Source organism: Heliangelus exortis, chromosome 2 (genome assembly GCF_036169615.1).
Source record: "Heliangelus exortis chromosome 2, bHelExo1.hap1, whole genome shotgun sequence".
Lineage (NCBI taxonomy): Eukaryota > Metazoa > Chordata > Aves > Apodiformes > Trochilidae > Heliangelus > Heliangelus exortis.
Genome location: NC_092423.1, coordinates 137514639 through 137533959, shown reverse-complemented (window position 1 = coordinate 137533959; position 19321 = coordinate 137514639). Strand labels below are relative to the sequence as shown.

At 41.0% G+C, this 19321-nt stretch overlaps 1 protein-coding gene and 1 long non-coding RNA gene across 2 annotated transcripts in view; one reads left to right on the top strand and one right to left on the bottom strand.

The window, feature by feature from the left end:
- Window positions 1-5136: 5136 nt before the first annotated feature.
- MAL2 (mal, T cell differentiation protein 2) lies at window positions 5137-17078 on the bottom strand. Its single transcript, XM_071738255.1, has 4 exons — window positions 16602-17078; window positions 14083-14253; window positions 9378-9536; window positions 5137-7035 (listed from the first exon to the last, which is right to left on the bottom strand). The coding sequence occupies exons 1-4, from the start codon at window positions 16734-16736 to the stop codon at window positions 6964-6966; spliced, it is 537 nt and encodes a 178-aa protein (XP_071594356.1). The 5' UTR covers window positions 16737-17078; the 3' UTR covers window positions 5137-6963.
- LOC139793493 (uncharacterized) overlaps window positions 16102-19321 on the top strand; it is a 6648-nt gene continuing 3428 nt past the window's right edge. The window contains exons 1-2 of the long non-coding RNA XR_011724623.1: window positions 16102-16389; window positions 19045-19123. This is a non-coding gene — a long non-coding RNA (uncharacterized lncRNA). The remainder of the gene's footprint in view (window positions 16390-19044; window positions 19124-19321) is intronic.

Below are 19321 nucleotides of genomic sequence, written 5' to 3'. Positions count from 1 at the left end.
AGCCAGGCCCCCCCCCCAGTGATGAAGTTCTACAAGTGATGGATTTTTATCTTGGAGCCTTCACACTTTCAGTCTGCCGTGTCCACAAAGGCTTTTTCCCTTAATGGCAGCAGCTAGTCCAGCAGTAACTTATCCTAGCAGCAGAATCCCTAGGGGAAAAAAGCAAGTGACACAAGGCCAAGGAATTTGTAATACCGTTTGTTTCAAAGGTCATCTGTACTTGGTGGGAATATTCTGTTCTTACTTCTATTAGTGAAATTCCTTGCTGGAGTCTGGGCCTCAAAAGAAGTTGCATTTATATAATTAAAGGTTCAGCCTCTTGCTCATCATGAAATTTCTCTTTGAGGTAGCTCTGTCTTTTTCTAAGAATATTCACTCCAGCCACTACTCTGGATTGTTGTTTGATAATTTCATTGTTGGATACTTCCACTTTTTATTGGAGGTCAGAGACTGACACTTCAACTTGGCCAAGGAATAGCTGTCACTACTGTGGTCAAGTTTGTCTTAGAAACGAGACAGCACCTCTATAGAAGTCCTCCTGCTTTCTGACTCCCACCCAATACATATGGTGACTGAATCCAGGGAGTGAAGAGCACAAGAACTACTTCTGCCCTTCTTTCAACTCTTAGAGCTGGTACCAACTTGGGGAGTGAAGAACACTTCCCCTTCTCCTCTGCTCCTGAATTTTGGGTAAAAGCATCTGGTTATAGAATCACAGAATCATCAAGATTGGAAAAGACCTTCAAGTCCAACTGTCAGCCCTACACTGCCATAACCACTAAACCCAAAGCACCATGTCCACATGTTTTTTGAACACCTCCAAAAATGGCAACTCCACCACCTCTCTGGGCAGCCTGTTCCAATGCTTCACTACTTTTTCAGTGAATAATTTTTTCCTAGTATACAATCTGAAATAAATTACAATTATGAAATGATTTTATGATTTACCTTGCCTCTTATTCCAATAGCCCAAGGCTCTGAGGTGGCCCTAAAAGTTCCCCAGGGCTTCAGATGCCAGGCCAAGGTACTTACAGTTTGAAAAAATGGTATATTAAGAAGTCAAGGGCTGGATTCAATGCCAGATTTTTTACAGGGGTCAAATGTTACCAAGTACAGGGTCTTTTTCTAATCTGCAGGCCTCCCACACATTTTCCCTATCTGCCACAACTTTCTTTGTTATCTCAGTGCAACCATCTTGAGACCATCTGTGCCCTTCAGGGCTACTGAACAGTGAATTATATCCTGATACCCTACATTGGTTGCTGGGTTGTCCAGCCTGTTCAGGTCCCACTGCAGCTCCTTGCCTTCTTTCAAAAGCAAACAAACAAACAAAAACATAAACAACCAAAAATATAAACAAACAAACAACCCCCCCCAAAAAAACCCAATCCACAAACGAACAAAAAACCCAAGGAACCAAACATGGAAGAGGCAGGGAGATGTTTAGGTCATATCATGGCATAGAACTCTGATCTAGGTGGGGTGTTCACTAGATGCAGGAATCTGGAAATACTTCCAGGTCATTTTTAATTTATGCTAAAGGATGTTTTCGACTTGAAAAGTAATCACTAAGAAAAATGCTATGGTCCTCGTGTGGGACAAAAAAAGAGGCCGCAAATGGTTTATAGAAACAAAACTTCTGGCCTCATTAGTTTGTCTCATAAAGCTCATTCAACCTAAAACACCGTCTGTAACACAGTAATCACTTGTGGGCACTGTGAGGAGAAACTGCCCAAGCATGTAATAAGATCACAAGGAAGCCCCAGCCCCTTTGTACAGAGCAACAAGGCTGTGAAAGGCTCAGCTCTGCAGCCAGGGGAGTGCAGAACGATCTTTTCCTCCGCAAAGTAACCCCCCGGGGCTCTTCTGATCTGGTGCTTATTGTGCCACAGTACTGGTCCAGCAGCACAGCCACGGTTTCTGAGATGACCAGGGAAAGGTGTTTGAAGGAGACCAAAATCTCCAGTAATCATTTTATTAGCAATGCTGTAGTCACACACAGATGCACAGGGCTGTCCTTGCACAAGAGCCTCTCTGGAGCCAGGCACAACAGGTCTGACGCTGGATGTGCAGGATGTGTAAGTGTGTGAATATTCTGTCCACAATCTCCAGGATTCTTACAGATTTTTGCAATAACCCCTCATTAAAGAAGGTGTTAAAACCACACCTAGATATAATCTGACTCGGTTGTTGTGTTCCCTTGAAAGGTGGCTTGACAAGTTGGCTGCCAAAAGTTAACTCAGGTTTCTGAACTGGAAGGTGCCCAGTCCTGGCAGGCTTAAGGAAGGTAGCATTTTGCTAATGACAAGAATTTAGGACTCCAAAATGTTGTATAGGAGGAAGCAGCTGAAACCTGCGGATTCCTGAGGACCTGTCTTCTCTCTTAAAATTCAGGAGGTAGATCAACACCTCAAACAAGAGCTCTATGTAGCCCATTTACAATTGGATAACCAAGATTTAATGTCAGAACACCCAGAAACTGATGTTTGATCTAGGAATGCCAATTTGGCTATTAAGCCTCCTGCTGACTCATAATCCTTCACAGCCATTCTAGCTGTTAACCCCGTGTGACTAAATTGCCAGAGCAATATCCCCATGGCAGAGGCAGAAGTGGGATGGGTCACATCCAGTCCTTGCTGTGCTGCTTCCTTCCTGCACCCCAGGGCAGCAGCACGGGATGCTGGGCAGGATGCTGACCCCTGGCTTGAGAAATCTGCTTTCATTTTCTTGCTCCAAAGGTCTCCCATGCCGAGAGGCCTTTGGCAAACAAGTTGCTTAGTGTCTCTGTGTCTGAGTTTCCCACCTGGGAAATGAGAATAGCACTTCTCTTTCCAGGAGCACTTTGAGGATAAAGACAGAACTTTCGGAGCTGCTCAGGTTAGAAGAGGGTTTAGAAAAGCATCGCAATGGATCAAAAGAAACTTAACCCAGTGGGAGAAAGGTGATCAGTCATGCTAAGCTCAACCTCTTAAAAAAAATCTCAAAGACTTTCATTGCTATTTACTGATTTTAATACAGTACATTTGCTTTTTCTGCTGATGGTTTTCTTTGTGTGGCAACAAAGGTCAATGTGTCATGGCCAACTGTAGAAAAAAAAGCTAAGAAAGAAATACAACATGCTCTTACTTTCAAATTTTTCCTTTCATTACATTGAAAAGAGCCACGTCCTACTTGCATCTCATTTTGAGAACACATGGTTCATCAAGACATGGGACAAGACGTGGGAAGCCTTTCTGTAGAACTTGAACAGTCTGGCAATGGAATATGAAATCCATCAGGGCACTGGTGTTGAGAGGCCAATTTCACAGTACATAGATAAAAATGGAACAAACAAGCTGCCAGAGTTTTAAGCTCTCTTAGCATTGTTTTTTTCAAATTCAGATGTTCTAAAGTTATAAAGCAAATGCAAAAATACAATTATTACAGAAAGTACAACAGGAGTCACTGTTGTCATCTGGTATTGGAAGCAAAAGAGAAAGGAAGACACAGATCTAGTGATTTTTCAGTGATTGTTTTTAGCTTCCTATGAAGGGCATAGATTTGTGTGACTGCTGCCTTTTCCTCTCTCACCTTTTACAGTTGTGTTTCACAGTTTTATTTTAAGGCAGCATTTTACAGCAGCATTACTTTACTCATGTCAGGAGCAGTGATCAATGTACCAAGCCAGAGAATTGACAATCTGAATAGATTGATCTGTACTTACCAATAACCACTGCAGGTCCTGTGTCACTTTGGGATATTTCCAGGGAATCAGTGAGACAGAAGCAGAGTCAGGACTTGTGCAAAGCACTGACTGTCCAGATTATCTGACCAAGTTCTAATGAAGTCTTAACTTTCTAATATGTGCACTTTCATTGTGCTTTAGCAACAAGCAACAAACTGTTGCTTCCCTCTTCATCCTTTGAAGAAACATCTCCTTAGAGAGAGCTTATTTACCAGCAGCTATGACACAGTGGTATCCAAAATACCACAAAATATTTTCTAATTCTAAGAGTAGGGACCTCCTTGGCATTTTAGATATTCCTGCACTACAGCTTTGCATCAAATAGAGATGTTTGATGAAAATATTTTTTGTCGTGTGTGGCCTCTTTCCTTTCACCTCAAAATTATTGACATAAATTATCTCCCTATGCCCTGCCCTACTGCTTCTTTGCAGAGCTCTAAGATTGTGTTCCTCAAGGTCATAGTCTTGGGGGCTATTTTTTACAAGGAAGACTGAGATTTATTAGAACCAGCTTGCATACATTGCCTATAATACCTGTCACAAGGATTACGTGTTATTCCAGTATCAGTATTTGCATACAGCCATCCCAGCACGCACATACCATTTCTGAGTCACACCTATCCTTTTAGCAACCTCTATAAAGTAATACAACAATAGGTTCCCTTCCCCCCCTTTTTTTGAATAATGTAACTGCTTGTTTGGGTGTGTTCTTCCTAAGATCTTCCTCAAACTACAGGAAAACTTCTTGCATACCAACAGAAAAGTTCTTTCACTCCTTTTTTAGCTATGAAAGCCGTTCTGCATTACCATAGCTTTTACCTTTATCTCTTCTCTGCCCTTTGTTTATCTTTGATACTTAAGAGGGAAAGTTAAGCCTTTTCTCACTATACAAACAGTTCCCATGCTACACTAAGCACACTCTGCTATCTGGACTTCTACAAGTAGTTTAAGGGACCTGAACAGCACCCATCAATCATGATCTTTACACCTTGGGTTTGAACTCAGAGGTTAGGTACAAATGCCAAATAATTAGGACAAGTTTTTAATTGGCACCACATGTAGGATTCATGCAGGTTTAAAAAGGCAAAAGTTAAGATCTTTCCTCACTCACCTCAGAGGGCTTCAGACTGTAGCTGTGGCAGGCACATTCTGTGGTGTGCAGTGCACATCCAGGTTGTGGGACGAAGGAGAAATCACATTTCAGATCAGTGCCCATATGCAGTGTTGTTGTAGCTCACCTTACTCTTTTCCTCACTAATTCATGCTGTCTCACATGGCAAACCACTATACAAAACTAGCACCCATGTAATTGTGTCTTCTCAGGAAATCTTAACCTTAATTTTATATGTCAAAGTTGCAAGGCAGTTTTTCTATACTTTCCAGTAACAGAATTAATAAATGGACTACTACCATAAACATATTAAGTTACTTTAATGCTGCTTAGCAGAATTCTTTGTTATGTACTTTTATCCATATACTCCAGTGTACATGTATTTTATACAGTATGAAGTATCTTGAAAGTAAATGGCTCCAGACAAAATGTTCACAAAACAAGTTTCAATGCAAAATTTAAATCAGCCAGGGTACAACATCTTTGGAAGATAAAACTTTCAGAAAACATGACATACAAAAACATCCTATTGCAGTAATTCAGGATGACCAAGTGGTTCCTGTAGTCAGAAAGGCTGCTACACACTGCTATGCCATCCGAAAGAACCTGTCCTGGCTCAGCAGGGACTGCAGGGCACTACTGAGGGTGGCTGGCTCTGAGAGATCCTTGTACATGACAAGTTTGAGAACGTAATCTTCATAGCAGACACCCTTGTTGGCTCCAGGAGAATGAGTAGTCCTGGGAATGAAGAAAGTCCTGTCTTTCCTTACCCAGCCACTGCTGGTCTCTGCAGAACACTCAGGTGCAGTGGCAAGATGTGGTGAGCAAGATGTTTTAAGAATGACAGGGAGCCTCTCTTCTCCCAGGTTATCAATTTGGCACTATTCCCGAGAGCAAAAATTATTTACTAGCATTTAAAAAAAAAAAAATTTCACCTTCTGCAAAATGGCACAAGTGGTAGGGAGCAGACCACAATGCTATCACTTAGTTTTTTTAAATGAATTTTTTATATATATAATATCACATCTATATATAATATCACATCGAGCTTAATTAAATGTAATTTGTGCCAAAAGCAAACTCTGTAGTGGGTGGACGGCTTTGCATTCCACTGCTTTCAGTGAGATGTTGCATAGGCATCTGTCCAAAATGAAACCACCTTTACAACACTGCAGGCTTAGAATGCAACAAATAGCACACTGCAAGAATTGAGGTCAGACATTATTCACCAGTTGGGAACATTCCATTCAAATGATATTGACTCACATAATAAGTAACAAATGCAGCAGTTGAAGTAACAAAAAGAAAGCTATACTCAGCAAGGTAAAACAGTGTAAATTTTCCTGTTAAACAAAAATATACCATGTATATACAAACACGACACAAATGCACTGTTTTGGTTTGCAGTATAAATAGATCTGATTGAGTGAAATTCCTAAAACTAATGTACTACTGACTGACAGTACCAAACTGTAGTTTCCATCTACTAAGGAATACAGTAAAACTTAAGGATCAGATGACCATAGATAGATATGTCTCTAAAAGTATCAAAAGATTTCACTGGATGCATATTTAAAATATTTTCTCTGTACATAAAGTTAATAATATACATACTAAGTTGGTACCACAAAGTCATCTTGACCTCTGATCATGTGTGGAGCAGCACACAGAAAACACCTCTCGAAGTGCCAAGGCTCTCCCTGTGTGCAATGCACTGTAAAGATGCAAAACACTGCAGGCCCAATCCCAGGACTTAACAAAGGGGGAGGTTTTTAGCTGCCTATGCAGTTAGCATGTTGGTTTAGTTTCCATTTTCATTCTCTTCTGATTTAGCACTAGAATTCTGTTATCTGCTACTGACACAACTACTTATATCTGAATTCTGTAATACCATACAGTGAATATGCTTCTGATGAGTACACAATAAAAGTAAAAATTAGAAAAGGAAGAAATGGAAACTTCTTTTCTGATAAGGAAATCCTGATCAGGTGTTATTTGCATTTCAGCACTTTAAAACATATTTTATACCAAAAAAAAGTCTTTTTGTAATTAGATTACAGTAAAATAGACAAGTTGCATGTCATTTGATCTGAAGTGGAACACTCAGGCATTAACCTCTCTTCAACTGCTATAGCTTCCATCTCCTTAATGCCAGGGCTGTGCTGCAACCATAGCAAACAGCTGTTGCAAAGGCAAAAATCTAGAGGATGAGGAGGAAAAAAGAGAAGGAAAAAGAAAAAAGTGAATCACACATTATATTGTTTTTTTTTTCTTTACTAAATGAATACAGGAACACAAATGATTCAAAAGTTACCTCCCTGACCCAAAATGCTTAGGGTAGAGATAGGTTTGGGATCCTCTGAAGTATTCTTATGAACATTTCTGTTATTACTCTGTTTATTGTTTTAACTTGATTGCTTCACAAGACATTTTGAAATAGAATATGAAACAGAATGCCTGCGTAACTTATGGTGCAAAGTAATCAAGTGTGTATGTACACATGTATTTCACTTTTCTCTTATCTAGATTGATCAAACATTAATCTCAGATTTGTTCCCCAATGAGTGCCTTTACCAGCAAACAGCTGACATCCCTCTAAACAGCAGAACTCTATAGCTTGAAGAAATACAGAAACAGCTTTAAATCTGGTCTCCTTGTCCAGATAAACAGCCATTAGAACAACTTCCTGACAAATGCTAGGAAGTTGCTATTGCTCAAGAACTGAGCAGATTTGAACTGAAGGTCATGCCACAGCAAACTTGAATATATACTATAAATCAGAAGGAAGAAATGAAAAATTGAATTACTATTAAAAAGTTTCTCGTATTGTCTAGTGCAAACGATGGATTCTGTCTCTTAGAATTTATAAATTCAACCATGTGATAACAACCCTGCTTTCCATATAACTATTAATTTGAAAATTAAAGTTTTGAATAGATGCTACACTGTAAAACTATCAACCATATAGATTGAACGTATTTAATCACACTATACAAAAGTAATTTTAAAACACAAAATGTTAGCAAACTTTTGATTTTCTTCCATGTAGATTACAGGACTACTTTAATGATGTGTTTCAAGGGATTACATTTTTTTTTTTTGTGCCCTAACTTTATAATTATATGCTTTTGGAAAAAATGCAGACACTAAAGACTACAGTTACCTGATTCATCATTCCCCAGCATCTCTTAATTAAAAATTCTGAGGCAAGTTACAAAAAAGTCTCCTCCTCCTCCTCTATACTGACAGGGACTTGAGGGACCTGAAGAGCTGAATTCTCCCTTGGAAAAATAATAGTGAAGGGGGAAAGAGTCTCTTGGAGCCTCCAGTATCCTGTTGTTAGACAGGATGACTGAAGTGATCATATATTCAGTGGGGCCTTAACACACTGAACAAGGATTGAAGAGCTACAATTTAAGGCAGAATATGAAATAATTGCTTAGTATTAAGCCCTCCCTTAGCTCAGGCACATCTACCAGTCACCTCTGTCCTTGTGCCAAACAGGGATCCCATGCTTCAGTGTGTCACTGGCAAGTGGGTAATGGTGAGGCACTGCAAACTTGGAGACTGACACTCACCTCACCCCTTCAGAGACTGACTTGCAAAAGCAAAAGGCCTCTCCTTTTTATTCTCCTCTTGCAGAAATAATGTGAACCTATGTTTTTATCTTAAGTTGAACTGAAGGTGTTTACTGTGTGAAATGTATGGTGTATTTAGTTTTAAAGACAACAGATACCCTCCAGACAGTTTTAGAAAATTAATAATTATATACAGATCCCTGAGGTATGCAAGATTCTCTAGATAGTACCAAAAAAACCCCAAAACAACAGTTCTTCAACAGTTCTTTCAGTTAAACCTACTCTACTTGCTCTTCAGTAGTCCAGCCAGGGAGAAAACTAGAGCCTGGTATATTTTCTGACTCATCACTGAATCCCTGTGTTTGGTGATGTTAGTGTGCATAGCTGAGTCCCTTGTATAGGGATGAAAATGCAGTCTGAGCTAAGATTATCAAGCAAAGAACTTGCCATAAGAGACAGCAGAGCCCTTGCAGGTAACTTTTATGCCTAATGTAGTAACTACATAGCTGGAGCCTCACAAGTAGTCCCAGGGTTTTTATCTCGTGGCATGATTAGGACTATCTAAATGGTATAGAAAGCTGCTGAAAGTTTGAGCACAATCATGAAATTCACGCCTGATATTTAATGAAGGCTCGATTGTTACCTTTTTCTTGTGCTCTAATAACCATGCTTTTGTAATGCTTTTCCATTGCAAATTACATTATAATTTTTAGATGAGATGTTTTGTAAACTGCAGTGATCATGTATTTTAAACATGTAGTGAAGAGCAGCAACTGAGCACCTATCACATGAGTTTATTCCGATATTTTTTGCATGTCACTGTTGGATGCCATTTGCTACTCTTAAAAACAGTCCTTTCTCTCACAGTTCATTTTTCTATTCCATCTTGCAGTTAAGTTTGCAAGTTGGATGGTTGGCCACAACAGACTTTTGTTCCCCAGATACAAATCCATGAAATACATACCGAAGCTGCTATGCTTATGTTATATTCATGGTCAGCTAAAATCTTCTCATGGGTGGTGGAGTTGAATCTGCGGGGAAAGTGATGCAGAGATGTAGTTCCTGCTTGTAGTAGAAAAGCTCCAAAATAAAAGACAAAAGTAGCCCCATGGAAAAGAAAATCCTGAAAAGCAAATATCAGAATCAGTCTGAGCTGCAATAGGTATCTGATTCTTCCAGTCTCAGTACAAATGAAACACAACACTGAAACATGAAACCAGCACTGATAACAAGAACTTTAGATAAGGGTCTTAAATCTATGCAGGAGCTTATAGGGAGATGTTTTCACAGCTGCCTGAAATTGCAGGCAACTCACTAACACAATTAATGACAAAGGGCAACTCTCCTCCTCCCCAAACTCTGTAGTCATTCAGATTGAGGAATGTGCTCATCTGTATGCACATATGCTGACCTTTTAGACCATTTTAAAGCTATTAGAGCCTACCAAACAGGCTTAGATATAGAAGCAGGTACATAAAGGCCAATTTCAGAACAACTTAAGCAGCACAATACAAGCTTGCAGTCCCTCAAATCCCTTCTGGACTATAGCCTGAGCTCCAGAAGTCTCCCACCCCATATTTAAATTTTGCTTCTGTAAATGCCCCCAAACACCTCAGCCTTGAAGCTGTTGATGTTTACTTCTGATATAAAAAGAATCGAAGAACTGAGGAATTTCCACAACTCTGACTTGCCTCTGCCCAAAAATACAGTAACTTGAAAGTACTTTATGATACTGTGGAATAAAATGACTTGAGGGGACAAGAGTTAGGATTTACCGTAAATAGATGCTTCTCTCATGGCCTTCTCAAGGAGATGTACTCCCCTGTGATAAATGCCAGCTGACGTCTAACTCTGATTTCTGGATTCTATTACTGGAGCACATGAAAAAGCAGTGCTGGCACCTAAATCTCTTTGCAGGTTGTATTGCAGATCCAGTGTTTCACATAGCAAGGTCTAAGACATGTTCCAGTGCAGGTTTAAAATGTATAAAATATTCTCCTTCTGTCCCTGAGTCTGCAAAGCTGACATTTGCACTGCGCTCAGTTCCTAAATTCATACAACATATACTTTGTACCTATATCCCTGTAGGTCTGCAAAAGCCATAGATGTGGTTTATACACACATACAAGAATCATTTGATCATTTGAGGTTAGGTCACAGAGTGTACTGTTTTTCTTAATGACTGCTAATTACTGGGAATCCAAGTTTGGGTAAAACAGCTGCAGTAATTCCCAGCTTCTGTTTTGCCATCCTGGCTGGGTTGTTGCTTTTTTTCCTCCCTAATTTTACAAACCAGTTACTTCCTCTTGGAGTATCACCAGGAGGCTTTACTAACATCAACAAAACTGAGAAGGTAAGGGGCAGAGAGTAGCTTCCTGCCCTGTCAGGATAGCCTTGATGTGCTAGGCTCGCCACATCTCGAGCTTGGGGTGTAAGACACATTCCCTCCATTTCCAGCTGTGACATCTGTACATGCTGGAAAAAAATACTTGGGACTTACTCCTGCCTGAGAGTGCTGAAACAATGGAGAAACTGCAGTGTTCAGCTGCAGCTGGGGGAGCCACTTCTCCCCCCAGGCACTTACTGTTGTGGCTTCCTGGGCTCAGTGAAGCTGACAGGCAGACACATCCATGTTAGACTGTGTGCAGGTCTGTGTCATAAATACTGGACCTCCTAACACAGCATTCCACAGCACAGGATTCCAGTAAAAGTCTTGAAAGGTCTGTGTAAACCTATGTGTTATCAAGGACTGCTGGGCTGCTAAATACCCAGTGTGCAACCACGTCAGAGTTACTGGCTGTACACTTTTGACACCACTGCTCAGAAAAAGCAGAAATAGCTCCACAAGGAAGACAGTGCTGTACACTGCATACAGGAGAGGTATTTTCAGGAGACAAACTCTTTCATTTCCTTCATTCTCCTGCTAAACCCTCTAATTTCCTTCTCCTGGCAGCAATTACAGTGAAGCTGTGCGACATCCCTAAGGTTTCACATTAATATGATTGTGGTTTCAGTAACCAAAAAGCGCAGGATCTTATGAGGGAAGGTTTTTTGGTTTTCAGTAGTTGTTAGCACAGTGCCCTCCCTTGTCTCCACACTTTTATAATCATTGAAACCTTGTAAAAAGTGTTTGTAAAACACTCTCAAATCAGCATGATGTGTTAGTTCACAGCCCACTTCACAAATGAGTGTGTTGTGAATCAGGCTGTAAAGGACAGTATTTGTCATACCATCTGGTTTAATACAGAGATGTACAGAGTGATGTGCCTCCATAAGGTCCATGTTTTCCCCCATCTTTTCACCATGCTGCATTGTATTTTTTTAAGTATCTGTATTAGTATCAATGGAGCTCCTTATGACATAAGATATTAATAAATGCAGGGCTGCCAGAATATCAATTCAATTTTTCAAACTTATATTTAAATTCCTGGAGTCTTAGATCACATTTATTTATGAATCTCTACATGAAGCTACAGTATTCCAATATAAATAAGCCATTACTCTTCCCATTTTTTGCCTAATTTAATGACCCGTAGCTTCCGAGTTCTACTGTAATATTAATTTAGGAAACAGCAAAAAACATGTCTTTATCTAAATACATGCCAACTTAAAACAAACAGGTGCACCTTTCTATTTTATACTCATGAAAATAGTTTTAATATTTCCAGTAACTGTTTGTTTGCAAAAGAAATAGTTTGTGCTGCTAAAACAGTTAGTAACAACAAGTTACAGAACATTTGGGTACCTGAAAATAGTGGTCAAATGGTCTGTCTAGTGTTATTTTTGTTGACAGCTGAAAGGGATGGATTTCAGCTACCATGTTAAAAGAGAAAAAGATTTGTCTGCATTTATTTAAGATGCTGACTTTGTTATGACAGCTTTTCAGATTAAGTTAGAGTCCCACAGATAAAGCTTTTACACAAGCCATGTAGCAATTCCCTGACATAGGTTTTTCAGCAATTTGTCATATAAAAGGGGACAAAACAATGTACCAAATCACTGCCAGCATCAAGTAGCCAATATGTAAGACACACACAATTGTTATAAGATGAACATTTGTGTCACATTTTCAATCTCTAAAAAGGCTATGACCTCACCCAGCAACTCTTAAATAGATGCATGGTTGCAAATTGGCAAACAGTTTCAATGAAACCCAAGACACTATTAATTTACTTAAGTTATGCACATGCTCAAGGGATTTATTGCATCATAACTTGTGAGGATGTCACAGCATAAGTCTTTAAAGGCCTCCATGATTGGAACACATTATTACCTTAATTGCTGGGTATGTTGTGCTGGAAAGCTGACACTGTGTGTGTGCATATTTGCTATCAAAGTGATAAAGTTTGTTACTACTGATGGGCTTTGAAGTGATTAGTTAGAACCCCATACTCATGAAGCTCTATGACTTGCTTTAAAGACCTTTTGTTTTAAGGGATTGTCTATAAATAACTTGAACGAATAAATAACCATAGATGTTGATACTGAAGCACTCAGTTCCAGATATGACCAAGAAAAGTATCAATAGGAAAACTCCTCAGTAGGAGGAAGGTGAAGGTGTTCAGCAGTGACAAACAGACATACTTTAATATTTTAGTTCTGGTCCTTTTGGAAGATTTTTTTTTTCTGGAAATTCTCGTTCTGATCAGAGTTTTATCACCTCTAATTATTACTTGCTTTCTGTAATATCAGAGAGTGATATGATACCATCTCATGTTCAACTTGACCACTAAAAACTCAAAGTAAAAAAGAGTTAATGAAGACAAACGAGTACAAAATTAGCAGTAACCTGAGGTATCCCTGTGGTTGGTTAAATCTGTAGCAAACAGCTTCATTTTTTTTTTAATAAGAAGGTACAGTCTTTGAGAGCTACTGCTACAAGCCTTAGCAACCCATTACAGCAAGACTCAAGTCTTGTCTTCACAATGAAGAAAAGCTGAGCAAAGTATAATGATATCTATAGTCTCAACAGGCTTCCTCTAAGAAAGATAAATGTTAAGCCTCCTAAAAAGATGTTAGCTGTATCACACTGCAGGTTATGCTGTCTTTGACTACCTAAGATCTAACAGCCAATAACCAATGCTCTAGCTTTAAGAAATTGACCCAAAAGTCAGCAGAAGACATTCTTAGGAATTTGAAGAGACTTCCTGGGTGCTTTAGTCCAGTCTGTGCTATCTCAGACAACCACATCACACAATGTGTACACAGATGAATTATTTCCTATACAATATTAGATGTATCTCTCTACCCATGATTATTCACTGGGTGTTACTACTACTTCTTTAGTAGTCAGAAAATATTTTCTGATTTCCAGACCACAATTATTTCTGGACATTTAAAACCACGTGCTGTCATGCCTTGTTAAACAAGTCCTCTTCCTGCTGCTCACACATTTTATAAGCTCATAGAGGACAAGGATACTCCTTCAGCCAGTTTTAAAAGTTGGGCTATTTCAGCCTCTATCATATTGGCAGTCTTGTATTTCCTCTGTCATCTTTGTAACTCTACTGTTTCTTCTTAAAGTTTTGAATTACTCTATTTTGAAAAACTTTCCCCTAAAATAGGGGGCCAGGCATTAGGACTTAAAATGACAAGAACACGTATTTCTCATGAAATCATTTCCAGTTTATAAAACAAAGATAATCCTTAAATAAAGATAAAAATCTTACCATCTGGTTCCAGTTGACAGCAATTCTATTTGCATAACCAAAGAGGAACAGGCACAGGAACACAATGGACAGGAACCATGCAGTCACAGCTACAAACATCACCCATCCCTGCAGCAGTGGAAGTGGAACGTGGGTAGAAGCTACCAAAATCCAGACTATTGTTCCAAACAGCTGCAAGGAAAAGAACACACATGATGAACTGAGAGATAACTGTTATTTAGTACTTTCTGCCTAAGAAGTAATACCACACATCAAGATGTCCTCAGATTACTTTAAGACACCAAGAGGAAACACTTCAATGTACTCAGAGATCCCAAGGGCCATCCTTAGAAATAATTGGCATTAAGTGGAAGGAAGATGAAGCCACTCTGAAATTCTTAAAAGCTCTTAAAATAGTCTTGAAAATGGGATTTACAAACCCAGGTGACTTGCATGCTGCTGCTGAAAATTTCACCCTTACTCTCATTTTGATGGAACTACAAGAAATGTGAAAACATGGTTCACACACACATACATAAATCTATATATGTTCTAAAGATGATATGACAAGGGTGTACATCAGATTTGGATTAAATCTCTTTAATTTTATAGTCCTTATCAGATGATGCAGACAAAAAGATGAAACTGCATGCCCCTTTTGCAACACATTTGTAATAAAAAGCTGAAAGAGAACAGATTAAGCAATAAAATGAGAGAGAAAACTAAAATACAGAATAAAGCAAGTTGTAAATTAAGTTGCAGTGATGAGAAAAACATTCTGCTTTCCAGAATTATTATAACCTGGGGAGGAATTAGGCACCATCAATTTTCTTTTCAGCATACTGATCTCAGTGATTAAGTGGTGGGGATGCAGTGCTGTGATGGGTTGATGGAGAATTTACATACTTTAAGGCTTGCCTGGTTTCATCATCTCTCGACCTAAAGAAGGATACAATTGCTTCCTGCAAATCCTGCCTCTTTATTAAAAAAAAAACAAAACAAAAACAAAAACAAAACATACCTGGAGAAAATCATTATTGCCACCTGAAGTATGTTCAATTATTATAAAGATTTAACTTCATAGTCCAACCTGCTGTGTAATAACAGCTACAAACAATTTCCAAGCAAGTTAGTAGTTCTGTTTAAATCCTACAGGTTTACAAAGTCAGATGTTACATTTTAGGTTTCAATGAACTTTATTTTGAATCAAGGTTGGATGAGAGCTACCTTTCAAAAGATGCCTGCTATAAAATTAGTTCCTCTCTGGTGTTACATTACAGCAGCATTGCTTGTCTCAGCTCAAAGCTCCCAAGGGTTTATGTATCAGCTTTCAAGGGTTCCTTTTTTAGCTGCTGAGAAGAAACAAACTTTCCCTAGTTTCAAAAGACTACAGGTGCAAATCTGTTGTGACTCAAGACCAGATAGTGATGGGGAGTAAGGTTTCAGAGGGACAGCAGAAAGTATCTGTTAAACAAAAAGCAGAGATGCATGAAATGTTTTCGGTATTTTGAACGTACAACCTCGCAAGCTTCTTCAAAAATAAATTTAGCAATCTAATGCAGAGACTGCTAATCTCGGTGCCCACTACTGTGCTATTTCCTTAATACTACACCTGTCCTCTTCAGCTTGGCTGTCAGATGTATAATGGGTTGGCCAACTTAATTAACCTTTTGTCCCTTCTGACTCACGGCCTGATTCGGTGACTGGACTCGTGCTGAGCTTTTTTTGGGTGCAGTTTTACAGCTTGCAGGATGGGATCCACCACACAGACTGGGACCCAAGCAATATTGTGCTCTGACGCCCATGAAAAAAGAAAAATTAAAAATAATAATAACAAAAAAATCTGGTGATTTCTGCCAAGGTGTTGTTCTATTGAATTTTTTTTTTTACTCCTACGAATTAGTACTACTCTGCAGAGCCTCACATTCAGCCTTAGCTCAAAGCTCCTCAGCCACGCGTGTACCGCACCGAGGTTCCCACACTCCCGAAATCAATCGCACTTGTAGTAGGAGTTCTCACAGGACCCGCAACACGCTGGGGCTTAAAGTCTTCAACAGCTGAAACAACCCCGCGAAACGACGGAGCCCCCGGTGCCTCCCCCGGGCAAGGGCGGGGGGGGGGGGGGGCAGCGCCGAACACCACCGCCACCCGCCCCGAGGTGAGCGAACACGCCAGAGCATGCCGGGGGAAAGGCGGACGGGTCCCGCTGCCCTTCCCGGTACAGCCTCATCTGCCAGATCCCTAACTGGTGCCGGAGCGGGGCAGTTTGGGCTCTTCCCCCTTCTGCAACCTCGGCTGCCCGCACCTTCTCCAGTCACAAAATGGCAGGTGAGGACCGCGGGCGACGCGGGGCTGCTGCTCGGCCGTCCCTGGGCAGAGGCGCATTCCCCCTACCCCCCCCCCCCAACCACCCCGGCTGCCGGCGGCCCCGCCGGGGCGGGCAGGAGGCAGCGGAGCGCGGAGCCGCGGCGGGGCGCTGAGGGGAGAGAGGGAAAAGCGCGGGAAGGCCGTCGGCCGCCCCGTCACCCCCCCGCACTCACGATCTCCAGGAAGATGACGGCTCCTGAGTAGGTGCGCAGGATCTCCAGGCCGGAGGGCAAAGTGACCCGGGGGGGCGGGAAGTAGGCTGCGGGGTTGGGAGGCGGCGGCATGGACGAGGCTCCCCTGGGCAACATGTTGCTGTGGCGGCTGCTGCTGCCGCTGCCGAGCGCGGTGGGGACGGCCGAGCCCACAGCCAGGTGGGCGAGGAGGAGGAGGAGGGAGCAGGTGCGGGTGAGCCTGTGGCGCACCGCCCCGGCCGCCTCCCTCCTGCCCGCCCCAGCGCCGGGCCCGCCCTGCCTCGCCCGGGCATGGGCGGACGTCCCCGGGGTGCCGGGGACCTGAGCTGCCCGGTTACGCCACGCCCGCCCTGGACGGAGGCCGCGGCGGTGCGGGCGGACAGGGGCAGTTCGTGCCGGTGCTGGGGCGGCCCCGAGGGCGCTGGACCCCGGCCCGGGTCTCCCGGCTGCCCCGAGGAGCTGAGCCGGGGCCGTCCGGTGGCTTTCGGCTTCCCCGAGGGGACTGTGAGTGTCCCCACTGGAGCGCAGGGCTCCGCATTCGCAGGTCCTGAGTCAGATGCAGCCAGACTTGCGGCATTACTTCCTACTGCCAGTTTGCTAAAGGTTGTTATTTACCTTCTGGTTACAGATACTTGAGGCTTCAAAATTATTATGTTTTACCGTTTGTTTGGGGGTTTTTTTGTTGTTGTTTTTTGGTTTGTTTTTTTAACATGTGCACTAGGTTGCCCATGCAAAATGCTACAGACACTTCATCTGTATCTTCTAATAACCTGACTCAACTGTGCACAGCTGCTTTACAGTAGTAGAAAATGGTTGGTTGATGTAAACGTTTTAGGTAGATGAGGGTCTAGAAAAGTACATTTTCATCAGGCTTCTTACAATGCATTTCCTCCTGCCTCTTAACATAAATACCTTCCCCATATGAGGGATGTGGCATAAGCTGGCATTTTTGCTATTTCTCTTGGAGTGGCTTAGGATGGGGTCACCTGTTGCTGGGATGACTGAGGACTGTTGCACCAGTGTTATCCCATGCAGTGTTTCTGGATGGTTACCTCCAACATACACAGCTGCAGTTTTAAAGATTAAATTTTAAGAAGGTTTCATACAAATGTATGCAGCTGTTCCAGAGGTTTAACCAGCTAGGGTGTTAAATTGCATTCCTTTATATATATATATATGTGTGTGTGTGTGTGTGTGTGTGTAGATGCCTGATGTTTCTCAGTTGTACTTCTGTGATGACAAGAAATGCCTCAGCATAAGATGTCTGCCTTCCTAATCCAGGCTCTAGGTGAGGAGCAGCTGACTTCTCTAGACACCAGTCATTGGTGCTTCCAGCACACTGCATATGTAAATAGGGATGCTTCTAAAATGCAGTAATAGCTGCATAGTTTTGAAATCATGGAAGAAGCTAAGTCTGTATTCTTTCTTGTGTTCTCTCCAGATCCCTAAACCCCTTGTAGCTTAGTTCCTCTTGCACTCTTAAGAAGTAGGGATGTGTGGGATGGAATCCCCATGAGGCTAAGGAAGACACTGAGCCTGGCCATCTCTCTTTTCTGAATGCTTTGTTCCATTAGTTGTCAGATGAGATAATATTACTTCCCTAGACCTATTTTAAAAGTGAACCTTGTGTCCCATCCATTTATCTTCAGGAAAGGGCTTCAGACTCTCAAGATGCATGTCTGCGTGTTCTGATTTGGGTGTGTTTTGGAAGGGAGTGGGATTCAGACTTGTGCCTAAGTGATGAAGTGTAGGTGGTTTGTTCCTGAGTTTGCATTCCAGAGACTGTATGTCCCATTGCTTTCATGGTCTGGACTATATCTGTTGAGACTGCCCTGCAGAGAGAGAAATCTGAGTGCGTGGAAAACTCAGTTGATCAGTTTATGATTCAGAACAAGAAATCGTTATCTTATATAGAGGAAGTACAAATATTACTTTGTCATAAATATTTCCAGTTTTATTATCCAGCTATACAAATAATCTGTGTGAACTCCAGCACCATTGGATTTTACTGATTACATGCCATGTGCAGTCACTTTTTCTTGGTGGTGAACACTATTCATTTTAACCTGAACATTCTACTTAACACTGATTTTCTTCAATTTTTGTATCTTTTCACAATAAAGTCTGAATTTCCCTGTTTATGTATACAAAATACATTTACAGCAGTACATTTTCCTAAATCCTAATCATTTAAATGAAAGTAGCTGTTTATTTTTACTCTCTTTGGGCAGGATGCGCTACAGTGCCATGTGGGATTTTTCATATACTGATTGATATACTGTTTGAATTTTTAAAAATCTGTTTTCCTTAGGAGATTAGCATCAGGACTGCATTTTTAAGTTTCCATGGCAAAAGCACGTGTTTGTGTTGGACTGCTTTTTAACAGCATTTTTTATGTAACTAATTGCATCTTGGCACGTTACAGGGTGAATTAATGATGTTGCTTCAACTCCACCAGAGTCAACAAGTAGACAGAAGAATATTGATTCACTGTGCGTAGGAAGGTCTGTATATACAACCAAAAGGCCTAAAACCTTTTAAATAACTGTTATATGAAGTCCAAATTCTTGCCCCTTCATGTTCATATGCTTACGGTAGCCTAATGTAAAGCTGGCATTGTCACAGAACTACAAAACCAGTTGCTATAATTTTTAGATGATAAAAATCATTAATGATTTAAGTTCCAAGTATAATGATGTGTA